At 38.4% G+C, this 22277-nt stretch overlaps 1 protein-coding gene across 1 annotated transcript; it reads left to right on the plus strand.

Moving 5' to 3' along the window:
- Nucleotides 1-464: 464 nt before the first annotated feature.
- LOC117415085 (PR domain zinc finger protein 4-like) lies at nt 465-21374 on the plus strand. The gene is made up of 12 exons (XM_034025027.3): nt 465-587; nt 1445-1488; nt 1868-2001; nt 2484-2672; nt 3877-4665; nt 5117-5266; nt 11770-11888; nt 12532-12617; nt 13716-13843; nt 14217-14543; nt 17142-17310; nt 19368-21374. The coding sequence occupies exons 3-12, from the start codon at nt 1869-1871 to the stop codon at nt 19642-19644; spliced, it is 2367 nt and encodes a 788-aa protein (XP_033880918.1). The 5' UTR covers nt 465-587; nt 1445-1488; nt 1868; the 3' UTR covers nt 19645-21374.
- Nucleotides 21375-22277: the final 903 nt, after the last annotated feature.

Below are 22277 nucleotides of genomic sequence, written 5' to 3' on the forward strand. Positions count from 1 at the left end.
ATAATAATAATAATAATAACTTAATTGTGAACAGAAAATCGTTTTTGTACAGTGACTATTGTTTTTAAATTACTGTTTTATAAAATAGTCTGACATTTTATATGTATACGTTTTATGAATATATATATATATATATATATATATATATATATATATATATATATATATATATATATATATATATATATAAAATATATATAAAATATATTTAATAAAAAATATATATTAAAATTTACCTGCGAACAGGCGTATGGATTTTAAAATAGCAAAGAGTACCACAGGAGGGCGCTTTATACATGCTACAGTAAGGGATTGTCAGTATTAATCTGAACCATTAAAATGAATGTTATGTATTTAATTTATGTGAGCAATTTATAAGATAAAACTTGTAAGATGAAGAATAATACAAAAACGTATATGATTCATTGATGTGAAATGGTAGAACAATGATGACTAGTCACTGCTCTTCCCTTCTTCGGTATGTAAAAATATTAAGTTTACCGTGCTCCCTAAATATTCTTGCTCATGCTCAGAAGAGATGGTATCTCAACAATGACGAATCCGAACAGAAAAACAGCTTGTGCTAGGTCGGTGAACCATAATAAATTGAAACATGTTGTTCTTTTTGTGTTATTTAAATTCATAGTAACGTCGAAAATACGATGCAATAGTATATATTTTACTAGAAGTCTTATTGTGAACGCGTTAGGCTACAGCGGCCACTGTGTGTGTGTGACAGCACTGCTGGCTGTCAGGGTCTGTTGTTTTTGTCTTAGATTGTGTACATAATTCAGTTTATTTTGTAATTTGTACAACCTGGTATTTTTATATATATATATATATAGGCTTGTATTTGCAGTCTTGTATTGTGGTCGTTTAATTCTCACATCCGCACAAAACGCGCATTTTTAATGTACCGTTCTGTAATTGGTTGGTATTAATATTTGTTTACATTTTTCTTAGTTTAAGTAATATCAGCGGGAGAGTTATTAATATTGTTTTTTATGCATCTAAAATAATTACTCTTCCTACTGTATTAGGCAATGCGTTTTATTCAATTTATCCTATACAATTATTATGTTACTGTACACATGTAGGTAACATATGTAATTTAATTACATTGTTTTAAAAGTTAAATTAGGTATTTACCTATTTTTAAGTAAATTGTTTACGATGTACACATTAATTTACATGTGCATACATGGATAGTTACACCCATTTAAACACTTTCATGTCATACAGTTACAAAATTATAAAAGGGTTGGGAATATTGTATGTCCACGTTTTGATAAATCAGTTTAGCTTTCCCAAACTCGTCTCGCAAACCTTTTTTGGGTGGGGTGTGAGAGAGCAGAGCAGTCTTCATGACCATCCACACACCCAGATAATGTAATAATTAATGAACATCAATTCTGAAACCTGTCTATTCCATTTTTTTTCTTAGAGGAGTGATTCAAGATGGAAGTAATGAACTGAAACATAAGTCAGGTAATTTCATTGTCCATTTGTTTCCAGCTATACCTATAATACACTAAAAGAAAACCAATGCTGTATATGGGCTACCAATATAAAGTTGTGATCCCTGCAGAACAGGCAGGTTATAAAAAAGGGTTTAACCCACTAAAATCTGGGATATATAAAAAGTAAGCTGTCATTCAGAGGTTTCAATGCCTATATTCTATATTGTGGTTGCCTCTTCGTTCTTGGCAGCCCTGAACTATATACAACTGTCTGATTTATTTAACAGCTGAAAGGCATACAGAACATTGTGTTTTCTTTTTAATATACTAATTACTTAATTACTTTTGTGTGCTCTTTATGCTATGCTGGTTATTTTACCCATGCTCCGTGTTTTCATCTGGATTAGTATGAATGACATTAACCTGAGTCCAGTTGGGATGGACCAGCTGAGCGTCTCCTCTGTTAGTGGCTCTATACCTGTGACTGGGGGTCAACTGGGGCTGGCAACCTCACCCACCCACCACCCCATTGCCACACCAGGTAAGATCCTGGGGAAACTGCCAACATTGCCTCCTATTTGTCAAAATGTTTTTCAGTCATTTGCAGTGATAGTCCCCCCCAGAAAGATAAGTAAAATTACTGGATAACTGGCAACAATTTCAGTTCTCCTAAACATATATTTAATGTATTTAACATGTATGTAATGTGTTTGCTTTTAACACAAGCTTCTAGTCAAAAGTAAACAGATTTATTTATTTTTTCCTAACTATAACCTAGCAACTAAGTGATTATATGTATTTTTTTTTTAAAGGTTTCTGAAGCATTTTCAGTTTGTTTTTCATTTTTGTAACATTACTTTTCAAAACAATAGGAGTTAAACAATGGATTACTGAACGCTTTGAAAATATGTCCCCCTTTATGCCCCAAACTGTTTCAAACCTTGGACGAGGAGGAGGTAGAATATATCATGGGCTTGGTTCAGAGTTGTATCTTAATGTATATCTGTTGGTGTGTGTTTTCAGGTATGCCAGTGGCGATTCCTAATTTTGGCCCCTCTCTGGGCTCTCTCCCCTCGGCCCTGTCCCTCATGCTGCCTATGGGACCTCTCGGGGACCGGGGGGTGATGTGTGGGATTCAAGAGAGGAACTACACTTTGCCGCCTCCCCCTTACCCTCACCTCGAGAGTAGCTACTACAGACACATCCTGCCAGGTAAGCTGCAGGCAGACCTGCCCTCACCCTGTTCACTTACAGTACGTAGCCCTTGTTAGCTCTTCATAGCTTGTGTATCACATTTTGACTGAACAAAGCATTGCAGTGCTGAAGAACACTAATTCATATTTGTGGAGATTACTTCCAGGAAGTATACATGTCAATGAAGGCACCCTGCACCTACATACATCTGTATGCAAGTCACTCTAACATGTTTACTTGAGAACCACTCATCCAGTTGTGATGTAACTTGCATGCATTCTACTTTTTTTTCAACTTTTACTCGGGAGCATTCACCAGTAGAAAGAGAATTTATCTTCTAAGCATCGCAGTAGTTCATGCTGCCTCTTGCAACAATGCTGCTGCTCTGATTGAAATGAGTGGATATTGTGCAAACAAAAAACCAAAACTGTTTCAGCAGGGAGCGGGATGTGGATACTCTGTAAACCTTAGAAGAAATGTATTGCCCTTGAATTATGACCCATGAGTTGTGATTAGAAATGTCACAAGTCAGCAATAAGTTTAAAAATATAACACTGCAATACAGACAACAAGGGAAACAACAAAGGTAACTTCATGCTTTTCTTTTAAACTTTGCAGGGTGGTCTGTAACACCTTAACATGTACAGTTGACCCTGAGTCTTCTCGTGAGCACTTTTGTTAGGCAAGAGGGCACACTTTTACCATCTTATACTTTTGCCTGAATTGCTAATAAAGGCTGTATCTGTAGAACCACTCTACTGGATAATGTATTTGTATTAGCTCATGTTTAAGGGTGGTGGAGGGTAGACACAGCAGTAGTCTGGTGAAGTTTGTTTGTTTTGCTTAAGTAAAAAATAATCCACTGGCATCTATGGGAAGGGACAGGGATGGGAGAGGAGAAATGTGACGGTAAGCTTTGGTGTGGATAATAACCGGGTCAGAAGATAAGGTTCAACATAATTAAAATGAGGTCAGTCAGAGGAACACTGAAGTAGTTCAGTCTTGGTATTGTTTGTGACAGCATGTGGAACAGGGCCTTCAGTCTATAAGAATCTAGGACTAGGTGTTCTGGCCAAGGAGCGATGGGCTAATGCAAGTCTGTAGCTTCAACAGTGCTTGACAGAATTTCTTAAAACTTTGCCTGTGAATGATCTTTTTAATTTTTTCACCCTATACCTAATTGGCTGTTGTTGGAATAACTATATGTGTATTTATTTTCTAGGCATATTGTCATATCTAGCAGACAGACCGCCACCTCAGTATATCCACCCCAGCTCCCTAAACATGGATGGGAACCCTGCTCTCTCTGTGCCAAGCAACTCCTCTGCCCTCGACCCATACCAACCTGGAGGGGTGGTGGGATTGGAGCCCAGCATGGTGACTTTGGACTCCCGGCAGGTGGGTGCCCACAGTGCCCAAAGCCTTCACCCCAGCAGTGGACATGAAGTGCCACTGGACACTGGCATGGCCATGGAACCGGTGTCTAGAGTGACCAGCCCCATCTCCACGGACGGGATGGGAGAAGACTTGACAATGGAGGGGGTGGCAGGGGAGCACCAGCAACTACCAGCGAGCTCCAGTAACCATGAGAACATTGTCGTGGATTCTGTGGGGAATGGTTTGTCGGCGGAAGCGGTTGGCCACGGTGGTGTCATTCCCATTCACTCAGGGGCCCTGGAGCTACCTGTTGTCATGGAATCGGAGCACCTGGGCGGGAGGGTCACTAACTGCGGCCTGGGTGAATCTCTCCACACGGTCGGGATGAGCTCCAGCTCGGTCAGGGTGGTCCTCTCCAGCTCTCACCCCACCATGAACCCCCTGGAGCCTGTGTCCATTCATGGGGCCAACATCGGCCTGGAGTCTGTCTCTGCGTCGTCCATTACAGCCGAGGTGTCTCTGGGAAATGGGCAGGTGGACGTGTCTCCAGAGAATCTGGTCCTTGTGCCTTCCTCTCTGCAGATGGAGGATTCCAATTCCAACAAGGAAAATATGGCCACTTCCTTTACAGTATGTGAGTACAGGAAATACAGGGGAAATAAATTGCTAGAGAAAATAGAAAAGCCAGTACAGCTGAACACCGGACATGGATCAACCTCAACTAGAAAAGGCAAAGCAGATCTAACACAGATTTTAAGGAACCGCTGGAGTGGATTGCAAAAGTAAATTTCATTACTCAGCGCTTCAGATAAGCTGCGTACTGGATGTTTTACACATTGAAAAAGTATAAATTATGCATGATTTTTAAATTCAATGCGTAAAGAATACACAGAGCACTTTTGCTACACAGCTTGAATTTTCATGTTATCAAACTTCGTGTACTTCATTGGCTTCACGGCATATTAATGGTCAGTTGTGAATTTACTGCAAGCGGTAGCTAGAGAATGGGTCCAACAAATACCAAGACAGCTAATTGTATCCTTCCAGAAACATGTGACACTGAACGCACTGTGTTTGATGTCTAGGGTGCACACTGTGTGGCCAGGCCTACCCATCGGACTGCCCTCAACATGGACCGGTCACCTTTATTCCAGATACCCCTATTGAGAGCCGTGCTCGACTCTCCCTGCCAGGGCAGCTCACCCTGAGGCAGTCTGGAACTGGAGCTGAACTCGGTATGAACACCTTATCTTTCTCTAATTATGTTGAAAAAAAGTCTATGACAAACACAGCAAGATTAAGTTGGCTGCTGGCATAGCATCAAATGTATTGCTCACATGAATGTACAACTTGCATGATAAGAGAAGGGCAAAATGTGCTGTGAATTCTGTAGGGGCCAATATGACCACAGAGCGCGCCACTGACATGGTAAAAAGGGAGCTGTTCATCCATCTGAGTCACCATGCTGGCCCTGGAACAGCATGTTACCCTAGTGCAGGGGTAGGCAACCTTAGAACATCCAGTCCATTCCATTGCAGGACTTTGTTCCAACCAGGTCCTTCATTATTTAATTGACCTCCATGGGAATAAAGTCCTGCAATGAAATGGATTGGAAGGTCAACTAAATAATGAAGGATCTGGTTGGAACAAAGTCCTGCAATGGAATCGATTGGAAGGGCCAAGATTCGGCTGTACTTTTATTGCTCTAAGTAGGGTTGTAAATCGTTTAGAGTGTAATTGTTTAAACGTTAAAGTGTCAAACATTTTTAATTTTGCTTAATTGTTTAAACTTTGTCAAAAATGTGCAGGTCAAATGTTAACAAGCTGGTGTCTGCAAATAACGGCTGCTCAGTTTTTATTTATTTTATTACTTCCTCCCTTTGTCAAGTGGCATCATGGTCATTGGATAGTCACCTCCCAATGTCCAGCATGCGTTTGGTCACATGACTAGCTTGTTTTTACTGAAGCTGGATCTAGCAAGGAGGAGGTGGGGCCCAGACATGCAAGTGAAATGTTAGGAAATGCGATAAAATTTGGGCTGAACACATAAGACGGTTGATTATTGAGACGATCGCAAATTACAATTTCAATTGTGGAGGATTCAATTTTTAATGTTCTGTCGAGCCAGATTACAGAAGGCTATGAGGCTATTCTGACGAGCGATGTTAATGTTTTTTTTTTGTTTTTTTTTTAACAGAAGATTGCTTCAATTTTATGTATTTTGTGGTCTTTTTTTCTATTGCTGCCATTTAGATACGTACAAACTATTGCTATTTGTAAATTATTATTATTTTTAAACAGAATATTGATTGATTGAATTAACGTGATACTGTACTTGGAATAAAGTCAGTTTGGTGTGAACATTACTAGTTCATGTCTCTTATATGCAGTAAGTAGGATAAATGAGCGATTTGGATTTTAGCACTGTTTGAATAATTAGACTGCATAACATTTCTGTAATAATGCAATTAATACTCGCCCTCTAATCAAAACAGACCATTATCGTACCGCCGATGCTTATATTTTTTTCATATTACTTCACTGTTTTTATAAATGTATTTATGTAAACAGCTTATTTTAGTAATTTATTTGATTTAATTATCCTATTTATATACATATGTAAATGCGGTCATTTATAGAATGGTATTTATTTAAAAATGCTCAAAGCCCTTGCAGCTAGTCTAGACCGCACATCGAGGGGGACGCATACTGTCCCCCTTACACAGCGTCTTTTCAAAATGTTTTTATTTTAAAGTTTAAACTATATGTTTTTAAAAGTTGTAAAGTTTTATTAAATTAAACAGAATCTAGAACCCCTACTCTGAGCACACTCAGGGGAGACGTTTAAGGAGGACAGAGATGTTTTGGACTCCTGTAGTAGATTGTTCGGTCACTGGGCTTGCAAATTATCCAGACAACTTTTAATAATCAAGAATCACACAGACTCATTTAATTTGAAGTTTCAACGAATCAGAGCAGTAATAGTGCTCCTTCTGTTTATTAAATGCTTAAAAATGGATTGGGTGGTTGCAGACCACAGCAAATCTCAAGCAATAGGCAGTCTGGGTGATTTCCGGTGCCTTTACAAGTTTAACAGCATTAATACTTCAACACAGTAATACAATTAGACTAGACATGCAAACTGCTAAAGCGCCCACCGCTAAGTCCTAAAACATTTAATATATCACTCTACAAAGCTAAAATGTAATTCCTATACCCCATAGCAATGCATCAATATAAATGAGATATAAATTCAAAATTGTTACCTTCCACTATATGGAAGTGTAGTTGTAGAATAAAACTTAAAAACAAGAGCTGTCTTCAAAGGTAGACTTCTGAATACAACCAAACAACAACCAACTTTTTCAGAGATCCTCAGAGCATGAACCACACAACTTGTAGTTAGCAAGTTGAGTGATACTTGACTGGGGTTTTACCTCAGCGTTTATAGAGTTTTTTTTTTATAGTCTCCATTTAATACGCCAGAAGACCCAATTAAATCTAATTATTTGCTCTGTTTTGACAGCTCTTGTGTGAATAATATATCTAAAAAGTACCGGTGACTCCCATTTCCGGTGGTTATCATTCAAGGTTGATACACAGCAAATACAAATCCCGCTTTTAAGAGCCAACACCGAATCCTGCTTTGAGGTGCAAAAGACTAAGCCTTATCTTTTGAAGGTCTAATGCCCTTCCAGAATTCTACTGTGTGTCTGAGACAGATTTTTAATTCTTTCACTTTTAAACTCTACAGTTTCCCTGTAAATAAATACCTTTGTTTATTAGGCTTGTAACGTTAACGATAGTAATCGAATTATCTATCGATTGGGACCCCACGATAAAAAATCAATAATATTTTAATTAAATCAAATATTCCATGAAATTAAAAACTTGTCTTTTATATATTAACTTACTGTCAAGAACGTAACCTGTGTTGTTGCTTCTAAAAGTTACTGAGAATATGCGTCTGTGAACAAATACAGGATGATGATGCAGAGATCAAGAGTAACCTGCTTTATTAATGTATTTTATACATATTTTGTTTTAAATCAGTCCCAACTGTAGCCGTCTGTCTTGAGCGAAACTAATAATATTTAACATTACTACGTTGTCACGAGCCGCTGCAAAATTATTGTAGATATTTTTTATTCATTTTGGACACTTGCTTCAATACCAATTGCGATCTCCTAGAATACTAAACCCGCCCCGGATGCCCATATCTACCAATCAGTGAAGAGAGCCCAGAGTGGTTATTGGCTGCTGTTAGTGTCAATCAATAAATCCTGTCCAGTTTTCTTTTTGAAATTGAAACAAGTTTATAATCACATCAGGAACATGGACTGGTACACAACTTCATTGGATTTATGTACAGATAAAAGTACAAAACAAAGGTGCTGCTTACGCAGTGCCCCCACTGCCGCTATGCCGGTCAGCTCGGGTCTCCGTCCTACACTTCGCTGTGCACTATACACTAGGGTGGCCAAGGTTCCCCCATCACTACACATGTCCCCTCGGGTACGTAACCATATATTTTAATAAATGGTTTATATAAGGCTGGCTGTCTTCCTCTGCCTGTTTTGGTCGCTTGGAATGTATCCAGTTTCCACGCTCCGCTGTACAGAAACAGTCTGTACTTTAAGCTTCTCGTTGTCCTGCTTAGAACTGTCTCGTTGTATTCCCAATCACGGCCACCCGAATGCACAACCAAGCGCAGTTCTTATAGGCCGAGCAATCCCCCAAGGCCCGCCTCTCAGCCACTCAGAGAGAGGGAAAGCCAACACACCCTCTTCCCCACCTCTCCGTGTCATCGCCATGACTGACAGGCGGATCATACAAGGCTGCTACCCTCTTCCTGCAGAACCACACATGTGCCAGATAGTCAGCACAGACCTCCCCTATTACAATGCAATACTGTTATTTTTTAGTTTCAGATATAATCCTGCAAAAGGGTTGCTTTTCTTTCTTTTGCTATATGGCAATACCTAGCCTCTGTGTTTAGTTCCCTGAAAACTATGACTTCATCTTCAACTTAATTAAATGAGATGCCTGCTTCTGCCAAGGTTAACACAGGCTTCTGCGTGCGATAGTCTTTATTAATTTAAAGATAGGAGAGGCCCTATTTTTGAGTCTGACCAGCTTCCAAGAGTTTGTAAGAACTCTAATAACAAAGGCACAAAGACAAGGTGTTTTTTTTTGTGTTTTTTTTTTTTTTTTTTTTTTTTTAACATTAACACTTGTTCGGTTTTCTTAATTCAAATTGTTATTTTGCTCATAATTACTACAATAGTATTTCTACTGGTTGTATATTATTTAAAACATAGTACAGTCATTACAATATTTTAACATTGTCAGTTAGTACTGGACTATTTTTAATTGTAATATGTTTCAACAATAATAATTTTATTTGTATAACCGTTTAACTTTAAATGATATTATAACATGTATTTCTAATTTCAATATTTCAGTATAGCAGTCTCTTTTATAAATTGTAATTTTATTTTACTCCATTGATATACACAGAAGGAAAGAGATTCATTTTAATTAGGCACCTGCTTGGTAGCAACTGCAACCTTGAATATTAAAACTTAGGACTGCTTTACTTTGATATAGATTAACATCTTCATGCATTTACTTAAGGTTATTATATTCGGTTTCTTATTTTTAAAATCTCTGTTTTCTTATTTATTTAAATACTTTCATTTTTTCTTACTATAGTAGAACCACAAACCTATTTTAGTTCAATTGTTCCTGGCATATTAACTGCGCTCCATAGAGTTTGCCATTCTGTTCTCGCTGGATCGGAATGTTTGAGGTTCTGAGTCTTGTTAAAAAAGATGCTTTTGCCTGATAAAGGAGGTTTGGAACTTTCAGCAGGTCAGCCTGACCTTACACATTTATTAACAATATCTTTCTACTGTTATACTAGAATAAACAGGAATATAGGACCATACAATATTCCCATAGACTAATACAGAGTACATTATAACATTTTTTTTTTTCTGAACAGTATGTTTTAACAATTTGTTTAATATTTCTGCTGACTTTATATTCTTTAAAATACATTACGGTCATTACAATATTTGTTGCAGTTTCACAAATGTTCGATTTGTATCCCAAAGATCAGCATGCTTTCAGTAGCGATGACAGTCTTGGGTCAGTTTCTGCTCTCAGTGAGTCTGTCAAAGCCACCACAGGTGTGGGTGACAGTCTTTTAAAAGCCTGATACCTGCAAAAAAACTTAAATCTTGCTACCTGGGCTCCCATCTCTATTCTCATTCCCATCATCAGTGGAAAAACTTCAAATAAATTAAGCTGTTTCTATCAAAGAGCCATCCATCTCCTTTCACTCAAAAAAGGTGCTTGCACCTTGTACAAGGGAAGACGGGTTTTATGGTCACTCGTGACAGTTCCCTGCCCCTGCTATTGGAAAACTTCTACCAAAAAATGAAGGGGTGTTTAAGAATTGCGAATGAATATCCCTTGAACTATGATTCCTGATGATGCAGTGCTCTGCTGTTCCAAGTTGATACCTCTTCATGCATGTGTGAATTGTGCGACTTTGCCCTAATACATATGCAATGGTTAACTTACTGTGTTGACGTGAGGATGTCCACATTTAGGATTTAGGCAGTGTAGAACTGCCGCGTATCTATTAGACTGCAATGTTGGGGTTCGGATGTGGTGAAAAAAATGACTCTTATATCAATAATTCAGCTGGATGCAGACAGATTACAATCTTACAGTTTTATTACTGCAGCTCACAAATGCCCAGTTATTTTTATTTCAACCCGGCCCAACCGCGCTGACTCGAGAGACAAAGACGGACACACGCGTCCTCTGAAACGTGCGCCATCAGCCGTCCGTTTCTTTTCGCTCTACAGGCTGCCATGCAGCCACCTCAGAGCTACAGCGTTGGCGGACCACGCAGCTCTGGGCAACTTACAGGCAGGCCCGCAGGCACACAGCCAGTCTACAGGGGTCGCTGGTGCGCGGTGAGCCGAGGACACCCTGGCCGTCCTAAGCCCTCCCCCACCCAGACGGCGCTCGGCCAATTGTGTGCCGCCACCTGGGAACTCCCATCCATGGTCGGCAGTGGAATATCCTGGACTCGAACCGGCGACCTCCAGGCTATAGGGTGCATCCTGCACTCCACGCGGTGTGTCTTTACCGGATGCGTCACTCGGGAGCCCTGGTCCTGAATTTATTGGTCCAAAAATAGTCTTACAACACACCGTTATTTTTTTGTTTTGTTTTCTTTTCAGCCCACCCCAGTCACAAGTCACTCTAACGAGTGTATTCTATTACGTAGGTCCACAAAACTTAATGATTGGTAGCAATGTCTTTGCACACTGCCCGCTTCTGAAAGCCGTTTTCTTTATGTAGAAAGAGTAGTGCGTGAAATATATTGCCAAAACACAGGTTTATCGGTTTAAAAGAAATTAAAAAACAATTTTCTAAATTAGTTTTTTTCGGTTATTCTCATTTAAAACCGAAAACTATTTATATGTTTATGTGCACACGGAATTGATACCTTTTATAATGGATTGTTTTAATGCAGAAACAAACATATAGCGTTTATGTGCTAAACTCAGTCATGTTCAGAGCAATCTGTGCTTCTGAATTTCTGCACTTTTAGTCCGATTTAAACCTACAACCTGATTCCAGCTCGGAACCGGTTTACATTCAAAATAGACACTTCATTTGTGTTAGATTAGTAGACTGTGCCTTGTGTTTGCAGGGGTATTTTCCCGAGAGACCATCCCGGTCAGGACCTGCTTTGGACCCCTCGTCGGGCAGCAGTGCAGCTCCTTGGACGTATCTGATTGGTCAGATAAGGCCTCTCTTCATATCTGGAAGGTAAATTCCAGGCGGATTCATTTCATGTAGAAGATTTGCGCCCCACTCACTAAATTAGTCATGTTCTTTGGTTTTAAAACATTATACGTTTCTTATAGAAGTTTTGAAAATGCACAGTTAAAGTAAAGTTCATTATCTATTTCTGTCTGTATTTGTTGGATTTTTTATGTTGAATTTGCTGAGCATTTCTTCGGACTCCTGTGAGTTTGAGCACACTTTCAACTGTCTGCACATACATTCCTGTAGCTACACCAAAAAATACTTTTTACCCGATCCAAGGTATTTTCTAGACTTGAATATGCATACAACTAGATGGTAAGCTCATTGACTTATTCATATCTTGGTTTATGCTGCAAAACCAATAAATAAATACAAAAATCCACCAAACTCAAAATATTTTAATATGAAACTATAATATTCAACACAAGCTCTTGCTACTATCCATTGACCATGTCTATAGCTAGTGCTGTAGATTCCCCAGCCATATTAAGACAGCTTCACTGTACATGCTATGGGTGAAATGAAGAATATAAGTTTAATTCGTAGTGACAAAGTCATTTGTATTTTACCTTCTTTTTTTGCATAAAAAGAGAAAAGCATTTTTTAAACTTGTGCTAAAAATGGAAACTGATTTTCTTCATAGGTGATTCATAACAATGTGCTGGAGTTGTGTGTTGTCACAACAGATGAAAATGAATGTAACTGGATGATGTTCGTGCGCAAAGCAAGGTACTTTATTATAATATAAGGTTATTTATATCTAGCATGATCAAATAGTTTTGTTTATAATAAAATCAATCTGTAGTTGGGCAGATAAAATATAACAAGTCTTCTGTGCAGAAGGGCGTGTCTGTATGTACTGAAAAACACTTTTGTAATTGTGATGAGACTGTACAAGAGAGTATCCTGGGGATGTATAGAGGTGTTTGTACATGATACTAACTCATTTTGTATTTTGTATAAATGTGACACGGTATGTATGATACTCAGTATATTTGTTAAGCAATTTACAATTAACTAGTTTATTTTTGTTTTACTTATCCCAATTGGCTAAAGTTATAAAAAAATAATTGGCACACAGATACATAAGAGATATCATGTAGAATGCTGTATGATTATTATTATTATTATTTATTAGCAGACGCCCTTATCCAGGGCGACTTACAATTGTTACAAGATGTCACATTATTTCACATTATACAGATATCACATTATTTTTACATACAATTACCCATTTATACAGTTGGGTTTTTACTGAAGCAATCTAGGTAAAGTACCTTGCTCAAGGGTACAACAGCAGTGTCCCCCACTGGGGATTGAACCCACAACCCTCTGGTCAAGAGTCCAGAGCCCTAACCACTACTCCACACTGCTGCCCCCTGATGATACAAGCTGATACCCACTCCAAGAATACTCAGAGCTACTGGACAGTCAGAGCTGAGTTGGTGAAAATGTGCTTGTATCCTACACAATATATTTTTATAGTTAATTTGAATGTGATTTCCGTCTTATACAAATTAATGTCAGATTGCTGTAACATGTCAATATCAGGGTCTGCTATATATTGTAAATTACATAATTACATCATCTTATTTGCCTTAAATTATATTACTTTGGGTTTTTTAAATTCTATTTTTATTATATATATATATATATATATATATATATATATATATATATATATATATATATATATATATATATATATATCTATATATATATATATATATATATATATATATATATATATATATATCTTGAATAAAAGCTTTGAAAATACTGCTTTAATAAAGTTTAATAGCAGCATCCTGTGCCCCAATTGCACAGGACTGGCAGGGAGCAGAATCTGGTAGCCTACCCCCACAATGGTAAAATATATTTCTGCACTTCAAGAGAGATTCTTCCTGACCATGAGCTCCTGTTCTACTACAGCAGGGACTACGCCAGGCACATCGGTAAGCAGTGTAAACCACTTCCCGGGGTGAGCACACATGGTCACCATGATTCTGAATGGGGCACAGATTTAGACAGAGTTCACTCATGGTTACAACACACACATGCCTAGATGCAGGAAACAGTGAAAACGGTTTCATAGTGGGCAGTTGGACTAGGTTCTCCTGAGATAACATTACAAGGAAGCAGGTTGCTCCACTTGCTATTTTCCTATAGCCTCTTTTGAAAGGGGTCAGTTACGTTCCTCAGCTACACCTGATTTAGGGAATGTTAGTGAAGTTATATTACTAGAGATGTCTCTTTTTAAATTGATTAATAGGATAATGGTGCTGTGATGGCACAGTGCAAGTGTTTTAACATGCTTCCCTCCTTTAGGTGTCCCTGAAAATCCTGAAGCCCAAATTTGCCATCGTGGCAAGGAGTGTGCGTCCTACACAGAACTGAAGTCCAGCCTGAACAGCCACACTCACAGCCACAGCCCAAGCCAGGTGCACAGCAGCAAGCTGGTGAGCAGCCACTGGCCGAGCCACCCCAAAGAGAGGAAGTTCAAGTGCGCCATGTGTTCCCGTGCGTTCACCTCGTCCACCAAGCTCAACGTGCACATCATGGGCCACGTGGGCATGAAGCCACACAAGTGTGAGTTCTGCAGCAAAGCCTTCAGTGACCCCAGCAACCTCCGAACCCACCTGAAAATCCATACAGGTAAGGGACAACTTGGTGGGCGGGTAGACAGAGGGTAGATTTCCTCTTATTTGTTTTACCAGGATAGGTTGGTGTTCAGTTTATCTGTATACAGGCATAGGAAAGTTAATTCTAGTAACCTAGTTGACTAATCTGGTGTTTTCCCCATTTATATACAGTACCGACACAAATTACGGCAACAACAAATTCACTATGTAACACAATTTTTGTTCCTGGGTAGTAAGTGTTATTTCCTAATTGCTTATGCCTCAAAAGTATAGAAAATGGCTATTATTCCCCACAAACTTTGCTTTTGTGACCAGGACAATGATATTTTGAAATTTACCTATTTCCAATGAGAAAACGGGCGAATTTGTGTCTTTTCGTTCACATAAAGTCAGAAAGAAACAACATATGAATCCAAATTAACATGTATTTATACTAAAGTAATACAAAAATGACTACAAAAGATTTAGAAGTGAGTAGTTTTTCGAGATTTACGATTATACTGTAAATCACTTTCACGAATCAGCCCCCAAATGTAGTCTCCCATCATGTTCTCGTTATACTGTCCTTGGTAGCGGCGTTCAACGTCCAGTATATCCTGGTGGAAGCGCTCGCCTTGCTCCTCCGAGTACGCTCCCATGTTCTCCTTGAATTTATCAAGGTGAGCATCAAGGATATGGACTTTGAGGGTCATCCTACAGCCCATTGTGCCGTAGTTCTTCACCAGAGTCTCAACCAGCTCCACATAGTTTTCGGCCTTGTGATTGCCCAGGAAGCCCCGAACCACTGCGACAAAGCTGTTCCAAGCCGCTTTCTCCTTACTAGTGAGCTTCTTGGGGAATTCATTGCACTCCAGGATCTTCTTTATCTGTGGTCCGACGAAGACACCGGCTTTGACCTTTGCCTCAGACAGCTTAGGGAAGAAGTCTTGAAGGTACTTGAAGGCTGCCGACTCCTTATCTAGAGCTCTGACAAATTGTTTCATAAGGCCCAATTTGATGTGAAGTGGTGGCATCAGCACCTTCCGGGGGTCCACCAGTGGCTCCCACTTGACGTTGTTCCTCCCCACAGAGAACTCGGTCCGCTGTGGCCAGTCCCGCCTGTGGTAGTGCGCCTTGGTGTCCCTGCTGTCCCAAAGGCAAAGATAGCAGGGAAACTTGGTAAAACCGCCTTGGAGACCCATCAGGAATGCCACCATTTTGAAGTCTCCTATGACCTCCCAGCTGTACTCATCATACTTCAAGACATCCAGCAAGGTCTTGATGCTGTTGTAATCCTCTTTGAGGTGCACCGAGTGAGCCAGGGGAAGAGACGGGTACTTGTTACCATTATGGAGCAGCTATTTATATTACTGGAAAGTTCTAGAAGTTACTCCAAGTTTACTCAGCACTGAATCTATCTGGAATGTTCTGGAAAATAGGTAAATTTCAAAATATCACTGTCCTGGTCACAAAAGCAAAGTTTATGGGGAATAATAGCCATTTTCTATACTTTTGAGGCATAAGCAATTAGGAAATAACACTTACTACCCAGGAACCAAAAAAAATAAAATATATTGTTACACAGTGTTATTTACAGCGACTAGGGTTGGGGATTGTATTGCCCATTTTTCCTCAGCCTTTACTTATTAAATATCTTGCTATCACTGAATAGATCATTGTCTCCTCTTTACAAATATGCTCAATATTTTAATGAGCAAGACATCTCACAAGTAGACTGGTACCGCGAAATGTTCTCCTTTTTCTAGGAAAGCAGTACAGCGGGGGATGGGGAGTTTGTTACAGGATAACTTCACTCAGACTTCTTGTTCACTAAATATATTGGTATCCCTGAATAGATAAGTGTCTCCTCTTTAAACAATATGCTAAGAATTGTATTGAGCAATCCATCTCACAAGTTCAGTGGTACCTCAAATGTGATTAAATTACTAACAATGCTTAATGACTGAGTGGAGCATTTTGTTCTCTAGTTTACCCCAAAAAGTATTTTCCTGAGTGGTGACTGGTACCATATTCTATGTAGTGTAATTTTTCTGAGGGTAAAAGTAAGAGAAAATGTCACTCCACATTGGTAGTAAGTGGATCATATTTGGGAGAGCTCTGCTATTGGGGGAGAGACTGTTCATTAAAATCTGTTACATGTTTCTAAAGAGGAGACGATTTTCTATTCCGGGATACCGAGATATTTCATGAGCAAGCAGTCTGAGTGAAGCTATCCGGCAATAAACTCCCCATCCCCCGTTGTACTGCTTTCCTAGAAAAAGGAGAACTTTTTGGGGTATAATTCCACTTGTGAGATGTCTTGCTCATTCAAATATTTAACAAATTATTAAAGAGGATCTATTCAGAGATGCCAGGGTTTTTAGTAAATAAGGGGTCTAAGTGAGGAAAAATGGGCAATACAAACCCCACACCTAGACTTGCTGTAAATATTTGTTGTTGCCATATTTGACCTTTGTCAATTATTTAATTACAGTAGTTTATTATAGGATTATCTTTCTGAAAGAGTTAAATAAATATACATTTATTTGAAATGTTACTTTTTTTATATAAATTACTAAAACATCTGTGTACAGGACTGAGTTGAGTGAAGTAATTCTTCTGTTCCATTTAGGCCAGAAGAATTACAGATGTGCAGCCTGTGAAAAGTCTTTCACGCAGAAGGCTCACTTGGCGTCGCATATGATCATCCACACAGGAGAGAAGAACCTGAAGTGTGATCATTGTGACAAGATGTTCATGAGGAGGCAGGATCTCAAACAACACATTCTGACTCACACACAGTAAGAAAAGGGAAACAAGACACTTTATTTCATACCAACAATCCCAGCACATAGAGGTTAAAGGTGTTGGCTACAGAATGTTGTCCTGGCTCATCAAAGCCAGACATTTTAATTAAACAAAAAAAAAAAAAAACATCTTAAAGAAATGAAATGTATACACCAAAAATAGAATTTGAACCGTAAGATCTTTTCTGTAAGAAGCAATAGTTACAGCAGTCTATATTTATAGGGACTTTACTGCATGGGGTAAACAGTGAGGTTTATTCATGTAGAGAAGTTAAGTTGTCAGGCACATTGTACAACAGCCTGGAGATCTATAGCTTTGTTTTAAAATGTGGTTGGAAGCAAGTAAAATAGAGAATGGTGATATGAGTCCCAGTTATAAAATAGATAACTCAGTATCTAACCACATAAACATTATATTCAGACAGATTTACAATATTTAGACAGCTCTGTGCTATGTGGTAATAATAGAAGTATTTGAGTGAGTGTGCATGGATAGATAATGTGTATACGGTGTTGAGTGATTTATTTAGCAATTACCTGTTTCCTTTTATAAATGAAAAAATCTATATTTTATATATATATGTATATATACACACACACGCACACACAGTCAGCCAAGGTTAACGCGTCACCCCACAGGGATGCCATTTAGTGTTGACTTATCCAAGGTGTCGAGTTAACCACGGGTGCACATGAGCCATGGCATTAACATGCATATATAAGTAACAGAACTCACACAGTTACAGTATTACAGTATTTACAAGCTTATTTTTAGTTAAATGTCCTTATGAAAACAGTTGAAAGAACTGCAGTGAATTAAATCAATTACAGGACTGTACTGTACAAACTCGGTGTAATGTCCTTAATCTTAAGTAAACATGTAATGACGATTCGGATGCCCAGGCAGGTCTCAATGCACATGAACTTTATTCCATGGTTTATTAGTTAAGATTAATGATGTTTACTACTATTACTGCACTAATCTACCACTCTGCGGCTGCTATTCTTGCCGTGTCTATCCACACTGTCTGTCTAATCCTTCCGGTTCATGACCTTACTTCCTTTGTGCTACTACACATTGTATTACTTAAAGGGGCAGCAGTACATTTCTGGACACTACACTCAGTTCAATTGAAATAAGAATTAATAAAATATACAGCGTTATTTTTACGAAAACAATCCAACCACAAACGGTTGACTATGCTTTTAGATATTGGCTTATACTTAAATAGCAAAAGTTAACAAATGTACATTATACAGCAGTGGTTCTCAAACTTTTTTGTTTGCGGACCAACTGAATTTTAGTTTTTTATCTCGATGGACCACACAATAAACAGTGTAGCTGACTGAAAAATAAGCAAAAATTGATAATTACAGCAGAAATTGATTTATGTGAATTAATAGTGAAGTTGCAATACATCCTTGAGGTGCCACCTAAGTCAGAGTCGAAGCACAGTTCAATGAATACATTATCAATTCATAACATACTAAACTCACAATAACTTCAGTTCAGTTTACACATTGTTGTGAGAAGTCTTTTAAAGTTTTTAAAAATGAGTGACATTCCTTTTGTCACATTTGATTTTTTCAGAGGAATGACAGTAGACACATGGCTGGAATTACAAGCAAAACCTCAGTTGTAAAAATAACATTAAAAAAAGCGAGACACAAAGAACAACTTAATGAAATCGAAAAAAACTACAATTATTGGGCAGCTAGTGTTTTTGTTGATTTGATGAAACATAAAACAAATGGTAATCGACTTAAAAACTTGAAAATGTCTTGAAAATGTGAACGCTCTGTTATGATAATTCTATACTTCAGTGCGTAGTTTGGCTGGTCAGGAGTACTCAATTTTGTTACGTTAGCCTCCGTGCTGGTCTCAGTCGCTCTGTAAACAGAGCTGACATAAACCGCAATGATAACCTGATCGTGACCAAGCATTTAAAAATGCCAATAATGTATTTTTCATTGGGGTCTAAAGGTCAGCGGTAATCATATCATTTCTTAAAGGGATGGTTTAATTCTAAACTGTTTTTTTTTTTTTTAAGGGAGCGTCAGATCAAGTGCCCTAAATGTGACAAACTGTTCTGGCGAGCAAACCATTTGAAGAAACACCTGAATTCCCATGAAGGAAGGAGGGACTATATCTGTGAGAAATGTACAAAAGCCTTCCTTACCAAATACCACCTCATGAGACACTTGAAAATCTGTAAGGGGCCGAAGAGCGAGTCGGCACAAGACCTGGACGAGGAAGAGGACGACGAAGAGGAGGAGGAGGAAGAGGATGAAGACGGTCTGATTGAACCAGACAGATTTAACCAGTAGCGTGTACGCCCCTGACCAGACACTGACTCCACACAAATAACTGGTGGAACTGCAGTCCTCCACATCTAGATACAGAAATACCTGCAACAACTACGTTTTGCAGATCAGCCACTGCAGTTAGAAGTTGTCAACAACGATCTGCATCATAGCTTTGCATTGGTACTTTCAAATAAACTACATTTCGTTTTGTTAGTAAACATTAAAAATGTGTAACAATAAAATCACAGGTCATTGTCACATCATGTAAATCTCGTATCCCATGTGGAACTGAAGGCTAAATGGAGTGAGTTGGCATGATGGTTACTTATACCCATATGAAACACTGAAGACATTGTTGAAGGCGCCGTCATAATGTTTGTTTGCCTTAATGTTTTTTCGTATTTGCTAAGGGTTTTTATCTGCTACCCTGTGATGCCAAGTAAAAGAAATGGCTTTTCATAAGGTGCCAGATTTACATATGAATGATATATATGATTTATTATCCTTAACTATGTTTATTTTGCAGGAATTAAGCCAGTTCCGAGAGAGATGCAGTGCAGCCTGGTAAATGTATGTTCCACTTCTAGAATAATTTTTTACTTTGGTGACATTACCTGTAGAAGGTAAAATCTCAAGTGTTGAATGTATTAATTTATGCTGGAAGAGTTCATCTTGATTTTTGGATTATACTTGGTAAACAAATGCATAGGCGCCAACTACGGGGGGGGGGGGGGCTCGGGGTCCCCAGCCCCCGCCGGATTTTTAAAAAGGGGGCTCAGCCCCCCCTCCCTGGGATTTTGAGAGGATGTTGATGAAGTTGTTGATGTGGGACACTAGGACTACACGGAATGCAGGTTGTAGCTCACTTTTTGCAATCACTAATTAAGAAGCTATAAAAATGGAAACGCTAGCCCGTTGTATTAATTAGTGTTCAGATGTTTACAAAAACAGCAATACACGTACATGTATTGGACTTTAAAGGTTTACTTAAAAATGAGTATTTTTCTGATAGCCCCTATAACGTCACTCTACAAAGCACACCTGACAGCGGTACTGAAGCGTTATTTACAAGTATAATAAATGAAAGACTGAGTCAAACAAGTGAAGCACTGCAGTTTTATTTGTATGCACATTCATTGCTTTCACATTTTTTTAAAACGTTAAAAAAAGGAAAAACTATAAACTGAATTCAGTACTGAAAACACGTTTCAATACTATTCTCAAAACAGCAGGCTGTATTCCACAGTGCTGTTGGTCCTAGTTTTGCGCTTACATTTGTGTGGATATTTCCCCCAAAACAACAACGAAGATTAACAGTTTATGACTTTTGAAATTAAATCAGCGATAATACAGAATCACGTCTTTCTGAACAGCTTCTGTACAAGTTTAAATTCCAAATGAAGGTAACTCGGGTTCCACCTGTAATTTGTAACTTGCATTTCTTCTCAATAAATTAATTTAATATTTCAACTCTAATTTTATCTCTTCATACAACTAAAACGTTTTTAGTGAATTAAAAAAAAAAATGGTTCAAAATTGAAGATTATATAACATGCCTAGGCAATGATCTGCATACAGCTCCCAACAATTAGGCACAAAACCCCGGACCAGGCACATGCAGGTAAGAACTTGAACTTGAAGCATATGTGGAAGCGACTAAGTGTAAACCACGGTCAGCACATACTAGCATAGAAACAAAAATCATATCCCTCTTCCCACAGTATATAATGAATAAAAGTTAAATATATTCATATTTTCTTATGTTTTTTTTCTTTTTACATTTGCTTTTGTAATTTCTAAATATTGTGTATATAAAACCAGTGGTCTGATCAGTTACTTTTCTTAACTTTAATATATGGTAAGACTAGTGTTTGAAACATATATTAACTAAAAATAAAAAGTCTTCATGAATTTCTATAACAAACATGCACATACTGTATAATCGCACAGTTACTGTGTTTTCCAATGAGCACGCACAGAGGTTGACTGAGTCTAACCGCACTCCGCGTGAGTTTGCTGTCTCAACGTCCAGAGACAACGGCGATATTATTTGATACATTTTCACTGTGTGTGGTCAAATTCAAACATAGTTTGCTGGAAAATATTTCTATTTATTTTTTAAAAGGTTTCAAAAAGTGTGGGAACTCCGTTCCATCTACCAATAAAAGTGCAGGAACTCTGTACCGGTGCGTTGCGCCAGGTCTCCAGCACTGCTGTTTGCAGACATTCATGTTCGGTAAATTGTCGGGTGAGCTGTGCGAGACATCTCCAACTTGTGTGCATATTAACAACTTACCAGGTATGTTTTTGTTTTCATTTTAAAGACTCGCTCATATTGTTTTCTACTGGTTTAAATAATTATTGTTTATAGGTATTGTGGCAAGCTGTGGGGAACTATGGTTTATGAACACACCAGTCTGGCCGAGGACGTGAGCGCTGATTACTGTTACCTATTGCTGTTTACTGTAAGTTTTATTGGAGGGAAACTGAGCTGCAAAAAAAAAAAAAAAAATCTTAATAGTTGGGGGAAAAAAAACCCTATTTGCCATATTGGTGCTTTAAGTGTTTATTTCAACTGACATCAATCGCTACTCTTCTAAAAAGAAACTACCAGTGCCCAGTATCTTTTGCTGTCTGTACTGAAGAAGTTTCAG

This window comes from Acipenser ruthenus, chromosome 7, assembly GCF_902713425.1.
Source record: "Acipenser ruthenus chromosome 7, fAciRut3.2 maternal haplotype, whole genome shotgun sequence".
Classification (NCBI taxonomy): domain Eukaryota; kingdom Metazoa; phylum Chordata; class Actinopteri; order Acipenseriformes; family Acipenseridae; genus Acipenser; species Acipenser ruthenus.

Bases quoted from the DNA above. Each gene is read 5' to 3' on its own strand.
- LOC117415085 (XM_034025027.3), top strand. From the start codon at position 1,869: ATGAATGACATTAACCTGAGTCCAGTTGGGATGGACCAGCTGAGCGTC. The intron at 4,666-5,116 runs GTGAGTACAGGA...TTTGATGTCTAG, and splicing joins GGCCACTTCCTTTACAGTAT to GGTGCACACTGTGTGGCCAG. The intron at 11,889-12,531 runs GTAAATTCCAGG...TTTTCTTCATAG, and splicing joins CCTCTCTTCATATCTGGAAG to GTGATTCATAACAATGTGCT.